The sequence below is a fragment of the Tachysurus fulvidraco genome, chromosome 11 (assembly GCF_022655615.1).
Source record: "Tachysurus fulvidraco isolate hzauxx_2018 chromosome 11, HZAU_PFXX_2.0, whole genome shotgun sequence".
Taxonomy (NCBI): Eukaryota; Metazoa; Chordata; class Actinopteri; order Siluriformes; family Bagridae; genus Tachysurus; species Tachysurus fulvidraco.
Window position 1 is genome coordinate 6963744 of NC_062528.1, and position 12952 is coordinate 6976695.

The 12952-nt window shown below is 39.3% G+C and overlaps 1 protein-coding gene across 5 annotated transcripts in view; it reads left to right on the top strand.

Moving 5' to 3' along the window:
- The first annotated feature begins 5632 nt into the window (after positions 1 to 5632).
- The window catches only part of igsf9ba (immunoglobulin superfamily, member 9Ba), an 83493-nt gene continuing 76173 nt past the window's right edge, over positions 5633 to 12952 (top strand). For all 5 annotated transcript variants that reach the window (XM_047820881.1, XM_047820877.1, XM_047820879.1 and 2 more), the window contains exon 1: positions 5633 to 6085. In XM_047820881.1, the coding sequence (XP_047676837.1) occupies positions 6022 to 6085 (64 nt within the window). In that variant the 5' untranslated portion in view covers positions 5633 to 6021. The remainder of the gene's footprint in view (positions 6086 to 12952) is intronic.

Genomic DNA, 12952 nt, shown 5'->3' on the forward strand with positions numbered 1-12952 from the left:
TAATCAAACTTAGGTACATAAGTATGCACACCCCTAAACTAGTAGTTTATTATTTTCACCTTAAAAGCAGACTCCAAGGTTTTAAAATAAAATTCACCAGTATGTATTTACAGCCTTTACCTAGAGCGGTTTATATTTATCTCATATTTATAACTGAGCAGTTGAGGGTTAGGGGCCTTGCTCAAGGGTCTAGCAGTTGCATCTTGGAGGTCCAGGGATTTGAACTCACAACGTTCCTATGATTTGTCCAACACCTTAACCACTATGCTACCACATCCCCAATTTATGATGCAGGAAAATCTCTTCTTCACCCTACATTGGCCCAGACTAGCTCACACAATCTGTCTAAACTAAATAAATAAATAAATAAATACTTTTTCAATCTATATTTAAAAGAAATCAGCAAGACTGGATTCAGATGAGGATTGGTCTATCGGCAGTCAAGATCATCTCTGCTTTGTGAAGCCCATAGCTTTTACTTAATTTCACTCTGAAGCTTGGGAAGCTTCATGAGTAGGCCTGCTCTAGGTTTCATACTGTAAATAATCTATTTTCTGGTCCACTTCTTTAATATTCTCTATCATTATTTAGTTTACTCTATACTGCGTGCTTATCATACTGTATCCTATTCAATGAGAGTACACTATGAGGCCTTGCTTTTAAAGGAGGCGATGGTTTCTTACATGCATCTTATCGTTATAACCGTTTATTCTCACTTTTATTACTTTGTCTCATGTGTGTTCTCTCTATTCCTTTTGGCCAGAAATGAACTAATGGGGACATTGTTGGGCCAAATGGAATAGAAAGGATACGTAAATTCAACATTTATTATTACAAAATAGTAATTAACTGAGTATTTTCTAATAATTATGTAACCATTAATGTTCCAAAGAGAATAAACTTTGCGAATGGGTAGCGCATCAGTACAGTACTTTAAAGGAACGTTTCCATAGAAAAGCGAAGTTTATTCGAAGGAATTTCTTAACTGATCTCTTGTATGTCTTTAACACCCCCCCCCCCCCAAAAAAAATTGTTTTCATTAACAAATTTTTTCTTACACTTAAAAATGTGAAAACTTAAAATTAAACGTAAACACTTCTGTAGGGTTTTTCGGGGATTTTGCAAATTTCGCAGTTCTGTGAAAAAATCATGGATGCAAATTAGTTAGGTTCAATGAAAGTTTTGCAAATCCCGAAACGCTAATGCACGAGGTATTAATGTAATTTACTTAAGCTTGGATGTTTTTTGTGACAAAGGGTCTCCATTTCATCATCTTACCCCATAACCCAGATTTGTGAAAATATAAGGGATTGTTGTTTTATTCAGAGGGACCTCAGTACCTGTCAGATATTCATGTAGCTCCTTTAATGATGCTGTAGATCTCTTGTTCTTGGTGATGTCACTGTTCTGTTCCATTGTATATTTGTAAACCATGGCTTCAGCAGCCAGATGAAACCAAAAATATGTGAAGAAAAGCTTACCGAAACTGGTATTTTTGGGGGTTAATCAAAATAATTTCATTGATGAGACATTTTGAACAACAGATTTAATGTTGATTGTCAATTAGACACACACCCCTAAAATATTTCTTGTTGTCCATTACACAAAAAATAATACACGACAGTATTAATACTATTAAATACACAACAGCAGTGTAGAGACATTTTATCTACATTTTATATTCCATTGTGTGTGTATCATATACATTAATTTGACCTACTTTTACTCCTATCTTAGTTTTACTTTAGCAAGGACATAATTCCAGTGTCCAGTTTTTTTTTCCAACCCGACGCTGACCAAGTTATACATACTCTTTAACTGTTTGTTTTTTCTTTTTAAATTCCTAAACAGAATACATGTGTTTTGTCTTAAATGCAAATTAGATTTTTTATTTAAAACTACAGATTAATATAAACAATTAAAGTTAGAGCCCATAAATAATTTCCCCAAATATCACAATCTTTGTCTGTGAAATATGAATTTTAGAACATCCCAAATCATGAACCAAACTGAACTTCTGAAGTTTGATTGGCCTACATTGTTGGCACTAGATCCAAGCTAAAGGACTAAATGTACATGTTATATTATTCCAAAACAAAGGGACTAAATGACAGTAGGTTTTGAAGACAGCTGCTCTAAATGACATGCACATGTATGAGTGTATTTGTTGGGGTCAATTATCAGGGCAGCATGATGGGATGTTTATAGAGCTATGCGCAAGTGTGTATGGCGCTAGTTATTTTCAAATTATATTTGTCACATACACGTACGACATGCAGTGAAATGCTTTAAGTTTTCGCATATCCCAGGTCATTATGAGCCTAGTGTCAGAGCGCAGTGCCGCACGCCTGGAGCAGGTGAGGTTAAGGGCCTTGCTCAAGGACCCAATGTTGATGTCTCAGCAGCTTGAACCCTGACCTTCTGATCAGTAACCCAAAGCTTTAACCACTGAACCATCACGTTCTCCCATTTTCTACATACTACCTGGATTTTGTGCAGTAGAACTGAGTATGTAACACATGATTGTTGTTATGTTAAACACAAATCAAACCTCTTCAAGGCTCAGTAGCCCTGACAAGAAATTTAGTGACTTGTATTTAAAACAAACAAAAAAAAAAAACCCAAACAATTCAATTCAATTCAATACACATTGTCTCAAAGCAGCTTTACATAAGTATAGAAACAGAATAAAATTTTTAAGTTCAAAGTTACTGTAAATCTCTAAAATGTATCCCTAATGAGCAAGCCTGAGTCTACGGTGGAAAGGAAAAACTCCCTGAGATGATATGAGTAAGAAACCTTGAGAGGAACCAGACTCAGAAGGGAACCACATCCTCATTTTGGTGACACTGGACAGTAAATAATGTGAATGTAAATAATGTCCTTTCTACAACATTTTGTAGTTGAGCATCTTAATTTTAGGAATTAAGCATCCAAGATGACCAAGGCTCAGTGTCAGATTTTGCAATAATCTTTCTGCTCATTTCGAGTCTGTTCATACAGAACAGTTTCCCTTTAATATCATACACCAAAAAGGAACTTTTGGATATCGGCCTACTCCACTCCGACAGTATTATCACCAATACTCGACTCACCACTGAGATATCAAGAACACCAGAGTTTATGCACTCTTCCCGGCCGGGCAGATGGCATCGAGACCATAAACGAAGGCAAGGGAAACACTGAGGGATAAAAGCTAGGCTAAAGCTAACACCACACCGACCCTCCTTACCCAGCATTTTCCTCAATAATGTGCGGTCCCTGGTGAATAAAATGAATGACATATGACTTTGCCTAAAAAACAGTAAGAGACTTATGGACTGTAATGTCATGGTTTTCACTGAAACATAGCTCAGTGACGGCGTACCCGACAAAGCTATCAAGGTAGATGGATGCCACAAACTCCAGGCAGACAGAACAACAGACGAATCCAGTAAGACCAGAGGCGGATGATTGTGCATTTCCAAACTGCATTTCGTTGCCTTGTACTTGTACATGTGTAATGACAATAAAGTTGAATCTAATCTACTCTAATCTAATCTAATCTAATCTAATCTAATCTAATCTAAAGAGCTCTTGAGGACTTAATGGGTCAGCGCAATTTCAGAGTTCACCACAGACCCAACACTAATTCATTCCTGCCGAAGTCTTCGAATGTTCGCTGATGAAGGTCCGACTACAAAGCTGATTCAGAAACAGACTCCCACAATACTTTGCTGCAGTGGTGCTGTCCAGGTGATCTTGTCCATCCTTTTTCTGAACTGCTTATCCTGCTCAGAATGACAAGGAGCCAGGAGACTACCCCAGGGCACAAGGCGAGGGACACCCTGCATACAGTAGGGTGCTAGTTCTATCTTTAAACTATTGGTGGAAACTGGAGTACTCAGAGGAAACCACCAAAGCATGGGGAAAACTCCATAGCAAACTCCAGACACACAGGGCAGAGGCAGGAACCAAGACCACCACCCCTGAGGTGCGATTACACTTATAATTACCCTATGCTTTGTGTTACTTCTAATTACACTGGATGAATTACATCTAATTAAAAATGATGAATGTGATGTGCAGATGACACCGTGCAGAGCTTTGAATTCCCTTGTGGAAAAAAGTGTCACTGAGTGCAGTTTATCACTGTCCATTACGCTTTTCTGTGCATTCATTATCTTTTGATAAGTCGTTTCTCATGGGAACTTCTGCATCTCTGTGGGACTCATACAATGCAGAGCACAACTGTGTCAGGAAATAATACATCGGCTTGACATTTGTGACTGTAGTGCAAAAAGGGAAAACGCCAGAAGTAAAATAAACACAAAGGATCAATATCGTAGTACGAAGTACCAACCACTATCCACTGTAGCGCTTATCTACCATCTGATAGATCCCAGGATGCACGCACTCATACAAACACCCATTCACACCCTACAGCCAATTTAGGGATGCCAATCATTCAACAGCTCTTTCTACAATAATCTTTTAGGAATTCAATTATGTCATTCTTTTTTTAATACTCACTTTACAGAAAATATGTTTGCCTGCTGTTTTCCCTGTGCATGAAGAAGGTGCATATAAAATGAAGTTGTATTCTGTGTTCTCCAGGGGGTTAATATCGTTGTCTGTGTGTGAGGAAACATGCATGGTCATTTTTTTTCTAGTTTAATATTGTCTGTTTTCACACATCTTGGTTTGCTTTAGATTATTGTTGGGGTGCAAAATAATTAACAACTAATATTTCTGTGTTGGCACAACAGTTAAAGCTGCAGCCTCACAGCTCCTGTGTTTCTGGTTCCAGACTGCTGTGTTAAAATTTCTCCCTATGGGTTTCCTCCAGTTTCTCTGTTTTTATCCCACATCTCTAAAACATGCTGGTAATCTGACTGTGTCTTTTTTGTGTATAGTGTCATTATGATGGACTGACATCCCAGAGGGTATTCCCACTTCACACCCAGTGTGTTCCCTGGATAAGATGTATGCAGCTATTTTTTTTTTTTTACTTCATGATAGAATCTCTGTTAGCTTGTATAAGCGGTAGAAGATGAATGAATGAATGAATGAATGTTAATGATGTGTATGTGTCTCTGTGTATTGGCATCCCATCCATGATGTCCCCCACCTTGTCTCCTCTGGGATTGACTCTAGAATCTAGAATCTTTATATATATAAAGTATTTTCTAATCTATAGGCAAGTGTTCGAGGCAAACATGCATCAGAAACATTATTAACATATATCCCTACAAATACGTGTTTAAAACATACCAGTGAACACCAGCTAAAAGTTTGGTGATGATACCAGTAACGCACCATGATATACAAAGCAAGCATGGGAACTTTTTCTCCACACCATGATCGGTTTATATTTACAGTGCCAGAGCTGATCACAACTAGAAAGCTGTGGACGCGCGGCTCATCTGTGCGCATGATACTGCGGTTGCACCACAGCACACTACACAACACTACACAACATCAGCACGCTCCAACTCACCTTGAGTTAGTAACCGTGTTCTGTATTACGCACACAATTAACCAATACACTAACCGACTTCTGGCCGCCTCAGCCAATCAAAAGGTAACAGTGGCGTGGTCTGCTGCTGCATTTCCAACTCCAGTGTCGCAATAGTAGCGAATAAGAGCGCCGCGTGGGCGGAGCCGCCGTCTGAATTCCCGCACTGGGTTTCGCGTCGCGCTTGAGAAGCGTCTCCGTCTTCCACGAGTGTGTTGGTGCAGGTGTCCGGGGGGAGGATGAGGAAGAGGATGATGATGAGGATGAGGATGCCATAAGAAAGGCGGGCAGGGGCAAGAATGAAGGGAGACGCCGGAAAGAGAACGAGAGATAGAGAGTGAGTGAGAAAGAGAGAGAGTGAAAAAGAGAGAGAGAAAGAGAGAGAGAGAGAGAGAGAGAGAGAGAGAGAGAGAACGGGAATATGATATGAATAACGGGAAAACGGTGCTGTGCGCAGAAATCGACTATGTGCAAAATATTGAAAGGGCCACGCTGAGCTGTTATTTCTGGTCGGCGACAGTACTATGATTTGGTATGTGGCCACTTTGATAGCAAGCGTTTTCAGCACCAGGGGAACGACAGCTCAAGGTGAGTGGAAGCGCAGCATGTTGTCTTTTTCATTAGAAACCCAAACAACAAACACAAACAAACAGACATATTTCCTGCATCATTATTTCCGTTTTTTTTTCTCCCCCAGTCGTTCTTTCATACATTCATATAGCAGGTTACACCAGCCAGCAGCAAAGCGTGAGGAAGTATGTGCATTTCTTTCCTTTGTTTCTTCCTTTATGTTTTATTTATCATTCTGCATAACTTGCATCAAAAGTTCAAAGTCGGCCATTCATCATGATTGATCCTGCGCCTTATAATGATGTCTGATGTGAGGCCGTGAGCGGCGCCCAGACACAAGGCGTGTAAGCATCGCCTTCAGCTCCATCACCTACATCTAAAGACAAGCGACGCACAATTCACGTGCCATTTTACGCTTTGCACGCGCTGTTTAAACGAATGTATGTGGCATGCACGTATATGGCGTGTAATTGTGTGAATGTAAAAATAAATAGGAATAAGAATTAGATTAGCCAGCATTCTGGAGACACTATGCATTCCAGCCTGTGCACAGGATTAGGGCAGGATTAAGAGAGCAGACATGAGGACCTGCGATTGTGTGCTCTGATTTATTCTCGGCATATTGCATGGTGTAGTCTATTCTCGCTGCAGTCGTTGGCGATTATAATTCGGTTCAATCGTATATTCTTTGCAGGCGCCATGCTGCATTCAATAGCTACACTGTTTTGAATGCACTACCAAACGCGGCTGTGTTAGGCCTACTAACGGCCACTGTATTATTATTAATATTATAATAATTTATTATTAATGCAAATCGTCTGTACATGTGTGCACGTTCTACTTTACGTTAAACAGCTTGCACACCCGTGGACTTATTTAACCTTGCGTTTTCCCCGCGTGTCCAGGAGAAGGGGTCGCTCTCTCGCGCTAATTAGGACTACGCGCGTGCATCTGGACTCCACACAATTAGTCCATAGGTTGCGTTGTGTGAGAGTCAATATTCTACTATTCTTACATGCAAACTACTGAATTCATGCATTTTGTACAATAATAATAATAATAAAAAATTCCTCTTATTATATCTCCTATTTTGGGGCTTTTAGATTTGGATTGTATTGATATTGACATTATGCACAAAAAATAATCCAGGCTACATCCAGAGTCCAGGTCTTATTAAGCCCCGAGATGAAGTAATAAGTGCATTATTATAATCAGTGATCATTAGAAGCACTTAATTGGCTTGTAGGCACAAAGCTGTGGCACAATGCGGGTGTGAAGCAAATCGGAAATTCACTGGTCACACAGTGCAGTAGGCAAGGTCATCTCAGAGCCAGTGTAGACCCGAATTGGCATGGAAAATATTGATTCACTGCTGAAAATGTATAAAAACGGAAAGATGTGAACTGCAGAAAAGAGCAACGGGACAGTTCGGCGCGCCTGTGGGCGGGGCTTAACACTGCAGTTACAACTATAGCAGAACATTGACAAAGCTGTACATTATTATTATTATTATTATTATTATTATTATTATTATTATTATTATTATTATTAATATCATCAATGTCATTATACATTATTATTATTTGATTTATTTTATTTGTATTATTATTTATTATTTTTTTAATTATTACTATTATTATTATTATTATTATTATTATTATTATTATTATTATTATTATTATTCATTCATTCATTTTCTACCGCTTATCCGAACTACCTCGGGTCACGGGGAGCCTGTGCCTATCTCAGGCGTCATCGGGCATCAAGGCAGGATACACCCTGGATGGAGTGCCATTATTATTATTATTATTATTATTATTATTATTATTATTATTATTATTATTATTATTATTATTATTAACATTATATTTTTAAAAACAAATTACACAACAATAAACTTGCACAAATCTATACCTCAGCATTTTTGAATTCTTCAGTTTGATTGGTCAGGAGGTTAGTTAATTTTCTATAACAGCAGCATTGACAGTAGTCCCGTCTGTAAGGGGTAGCATAGATGTTTGCATTACTGGGCTATTTTAAAGGCCGTAACATCTAGTTCACTGGAGCCGTTTTTCCATACATATTATGCTGCATTGCATCTCTTTTTTAGCTCTTGTATTCCCAAGAACATAAGTATTGTGTTCGCACCTGGATGTGTTCTTGATCTATTGACTGAATCCAGAAGTCATTGCGATGAAGCATTTGAACAATAATAATCTAAATATGCATTTGTAAAGAATGATTGTTATATGATTTATATTGCAGCATATATGTGGTTGTTGAAAAGAGAAACTTTTCTCTCTGAACTATTTTAATCTATTACAATTCTCTTATCAAATTCTCAATATCAAATCTATTATCCAAAGTAAATGAATATTTTAGTATTATTGGCGGTCCTGTGCAAAGAAAGATCGCAGCACATCTCAGTTCTCACAAAGATGTGTTCTATGTCATCCTGTTCATGAAAGTACGTTCTTCCAACGTAGCCTGACAAGACTGGTCTTCACGAGGACGCAAGTCAATTCTGCACGTTCTTATATTTGAGAACCAGCTTTGTGAGACTCGTATGACAAGAACTCACATGATCTAAAGACAAAAATAAACAGGCTATTATTATTTAACAAAGAAAAAGATTTGACGGTTTTGAGCTACCGGTTAAATGACAAGCTGTGTTTTATTATTATTGATTTCAAAAGTCAGGAAAGAGGAGAGGTGGGTAAGGGAATAACTGTTTAAAGCTGCTGTAACATGTGTGGCATCAAGGCCGAGTCTTGTGGACAATCCAATAACAATACATCGAACTATAAATGGTTAAAAATGTTGGCATCATTCTTGTGTAAACCTATTACAAATTACTGCAGAGGCTGTTATGTGAAAAATATACATTTTAATGGCTGTATAATGAAAGGAGGAGCTTGAAATCTAATCACAAACCCTAAAAATTAAGAATAACCTTATTGTGTCACCTTAAAGCTCAAGGGTCCATGGTAAGATCCCGAGCTCATGTTTGTCAGACTGTGTGTTAACTTTGCTTGTTTTTCTTGCACCCCACCAAAAAAGCTGTCTGAGCTAAATTGGTGTGAAAGAGTGAGGAACTGAGACTGTACAGTGAAGAGTCACTGACTCATAATGGACTACACTCCTATTTGGGACGATTGCATGTCAACGATAACAAAATTACTGAAAATGAAGGGATGTACAAACGAAACTAAGAACAATACAGGCATTCTCTAAGCATGCATATTGAAAGGTGCTGACAACTTAAATGCTTAAAACGAAGTTCATAAATGAATAGCATTTCCTACCACCTAAGGATGTAATGTACTCTGGAGATGTACAGTAAAATCATACACGCATGAGTTTTAAAATACATTCCCAGCAACCGATGCAGTAGTATTGTATGAGATGTCTCACTTGTCAGAATGATTTATTCTTTGTAGCATTATATACATTTAGATTTTTTTGCTCCAGGTCACCCTATAAGAAGGAAATGATGAGAAAATAAGGCATGACATGATTAAAAAAAAAAAAAAAAAAAAAAAACCTAGGCTAGTTTCCATAACACACCAAAACCCAGGTTTGTAAAAGGAACACGTGAAAATGTTTTTGGTATATTAGTGATTCGAATCTCAATAAAAAGCTAACCCTAGTATCCAGAGGTGATAGAATCCTAATCGAAGACATTTTCACAATGCATTATACAGTAGGTGTCATGGCATTTAGGCGTGCAAACAAAAACCCTGCACCTATGCTTTAAAAAACAAGGGATTTAGTCATTTTCTACTCAATACAATAGTGAGTTCAGTCAATTTATGCACAGTAAAGTTCAGTTAGATAGACGTGTCACGTTTATGTTGTGTCTTTTTATCATGGCATAGTCATTAGTCTTGAGCTCAGGTGACTGATTGTGTGTTTCACATGTTCTCATTATGTTTACATGGGTTTTACAATTTGTCCTCTCTAAAACATGCTAGTGGGTGGATTGCTTGTGATAAGTTTCCCCCTTTGTGTATAGATGTATGTGTGTGTTTCTTTTCTATCTCGTACCTTGTGATGAACCGGTCTACCTTCCAAGGTGTATTCCTGCCTCGCCCTCAGTGTTACTGACTCCAGATCCAGCACGACCCTGACCAGGATAAAGCTAAGAATGAAATGAATAAACTGGGGATCAAGTCTGAGGCCTATAGGTTTTTTTAGTCTGTTTATTGTTTTTTATGCTCCCGGTAGTTAAAAGCAGGACATTTGCTGAACACATATGAATGAACCCAGATAAGGAGAGCTACGGCTCACGGACAGAAGGATTCACACAGCTGTCTGATTGCTGATAATACACACCCTTGGCAAAGCCAAATCCTTCTTCTTCTCCTTCTCCATTCTTCTTCACCATCTTTGCCAAGCAGCAATCTTTTGTCCCCACAGCCTTTTAAGGTGACTGGTCCATACCGCTTTTGTTTTTTCGGCACCAGCATTTAGAAAAGCCTTCTTTCCTCCCTAAGAATTTAGCAGGTTTTAAATCAAACTCAAATGCAGCACAGTTTCCTAAAGGCATTCTTCTTATGAAAGCAGCTAGAGAACAGAGATCTGTAATACTGTAACTACACACTGCTTCCTATTTCCTGAAGTTCTTCTTCTTCTTCTTTTTTTTTTTTTAAATCAGGATGCGTTTTATTTCCTGTTATCAAGCACACGGAATCAATACATCTAGATCCAGAAGTTCCTGGCTGTTAAACTGCAGTCTATCTGGATGATATCCCTTATATTAGTTTCACCCCCTCTACTGTTGGAGAAAGTCTAAAGAAAGACACTTTTTACAGTGAAAAATGTTACAGTTTTACACCAAATCTTCAGATCTGCAGTGGCCTGTCAGTTTGTAATGATTTTTTTTTAAATTGTTACCAGAAATTAGAACAGTTTTATGGTACAATTTAGAATGGATTTATATTTATGGATGAAATAGAATGGATATTATATTCAGTTCGTCCAGAAATTCGTTCATTCATTTTCTACCGCTTATCCGAACTTCTCGGGTCACGGGCATCAAGGCAGGATACACCCTGGACGGAGTGCCAACCCATCACAGGGCACACACACACACACACACACACACACACTCTCATTCACTCATGCAATCACACACTACGGACAATTTTCCAGAGATGCCAATCAACCTTCCATGCATGTCTTTGGACCGGGGGAGGAAACCGGAGTACCTGGAGGAAACCCCCGTGGCACGGGGAGAACATGCAAACTGTGAGGCACAAGCTGAGGCACAAGCTCTTCCCAGACTTGGGCACACTGCCACTCTCTCTCTCTCTCTCTCTCTCTCTCTCTCTCTCTCTCTCTCTCTCTCTCTCTCTCTCTCTCTCTCTCTCTCTCTCTCTCTCTCTCTCTCTTGCTCTCTCTCTCTCCATCCTCACCGTGTTCTCACCTTTCTTTCTGTCTCTCTCAGCCCTCCGTCAGCTGGAGTTGTGTCAGCGTGGCCTGAGCTGTCTCCTTTAGATTTATTAAATATTCAGCAATCTGCTTCCACATACTGAACTGCACTCGGCGTCTGTGTGCTAAAGCCAAGACCCACACACCTCCACATCGTGGAAACTCCTCCACATCGGAACGTGTTATCGCTTTAACCCTATTGTGTGATGTTCGTTTTCACACCTTGTCTTCCTTTAAAGAGAAACGAAATGTATTAACAGGGTAGGGATACTCCTTTCAGACATGCTCTGTTATGATTGTTGCATAATTTAGCACATTTGTACCTGTAATGTTACGAAGGTAAATTCTCTCGATGAGCCGCTTTGGGATTCCGCTGTCCTGTGTGCAGATCTTATTGCAGACTAATCTAATGTAGAGAAAAGTGGCTGAGGCCCCGCTGTGTTTGTGCTAAAGACCACATTTCCTGCTAAGGATTTGTTCTGCTGTCATCATTTTTGGCTACAAATGTAATCAAATGCCTTTATATGCATTATGGAGAGGAAACTGTACATCTTGCCTGGAGGCTTTTACACTCGTCGTTTATAGTCTGTATACACTCGTTGGACAAAGAGCAATGCATAAAATCATGCAGATGCAGGTCACATCAAACATCAGAATGGGGCTTGTCCTAGATGGGCTGGTTTTTCAGAAATTGAAGATCCTTTGGGATTTTCACACATAACATTCTGTAGAGTTAACACGGACTGGTACACCATTCTCGGTCTTAGCTGACAGGAAGCCTAGAGTTGAGGACTTCATGGGTCCACTTAGATCTGGAAACCCGAGGTCCGACCCCAGACACGAGCGGATTCGGGACTAAAAGTTTCACGTGTGGCTCGGACATGGGTCGGGTATAATAATAGCGGCGTCGGATCTTGGCTAATTTAAAATGAATGTGTTTTTACCGAACGGACTCGAGAAGACCCGGACTACTGTATCTCGTGTGTGTACATCGACTCGAGTCATTTTCCAACCTCTCCTTTGTTTGTCAAGACCGCTTGCGACATGTGGCTGGTGATGTGTGGCTGGCGGTAAGCAAATTTTTGTTGAAACAGACCTGTCAATCAGTTTTTAATCCATTATGTAGTGGTTATTTAGCGGTTATTTATTTAATGTAGAGTTACGCAACAATCGGGTCCAGTCGGGTTAAAAAAAATTGCCAACGGGTCGGGTCGGGTCGGGTAATTTTTTCGGGTTTGTCTCGGGTCGGGTCTTTCTTTAAAAAAAATTAAATTATACACGTCGGGTTCGGGTAAAAAGTGATTCGGGTCACTTTGGGTCGGGTACATTTCTTTAGACCCGAGAAGACCTCTAGCCTAGAGTAACTCAAATAATCACTCCTTACAACTGTGGTGAGCAGAAAAGAGTCCCAGGATGCACAAGACATCAGACCTTGAGGTGGATGGAGTAATA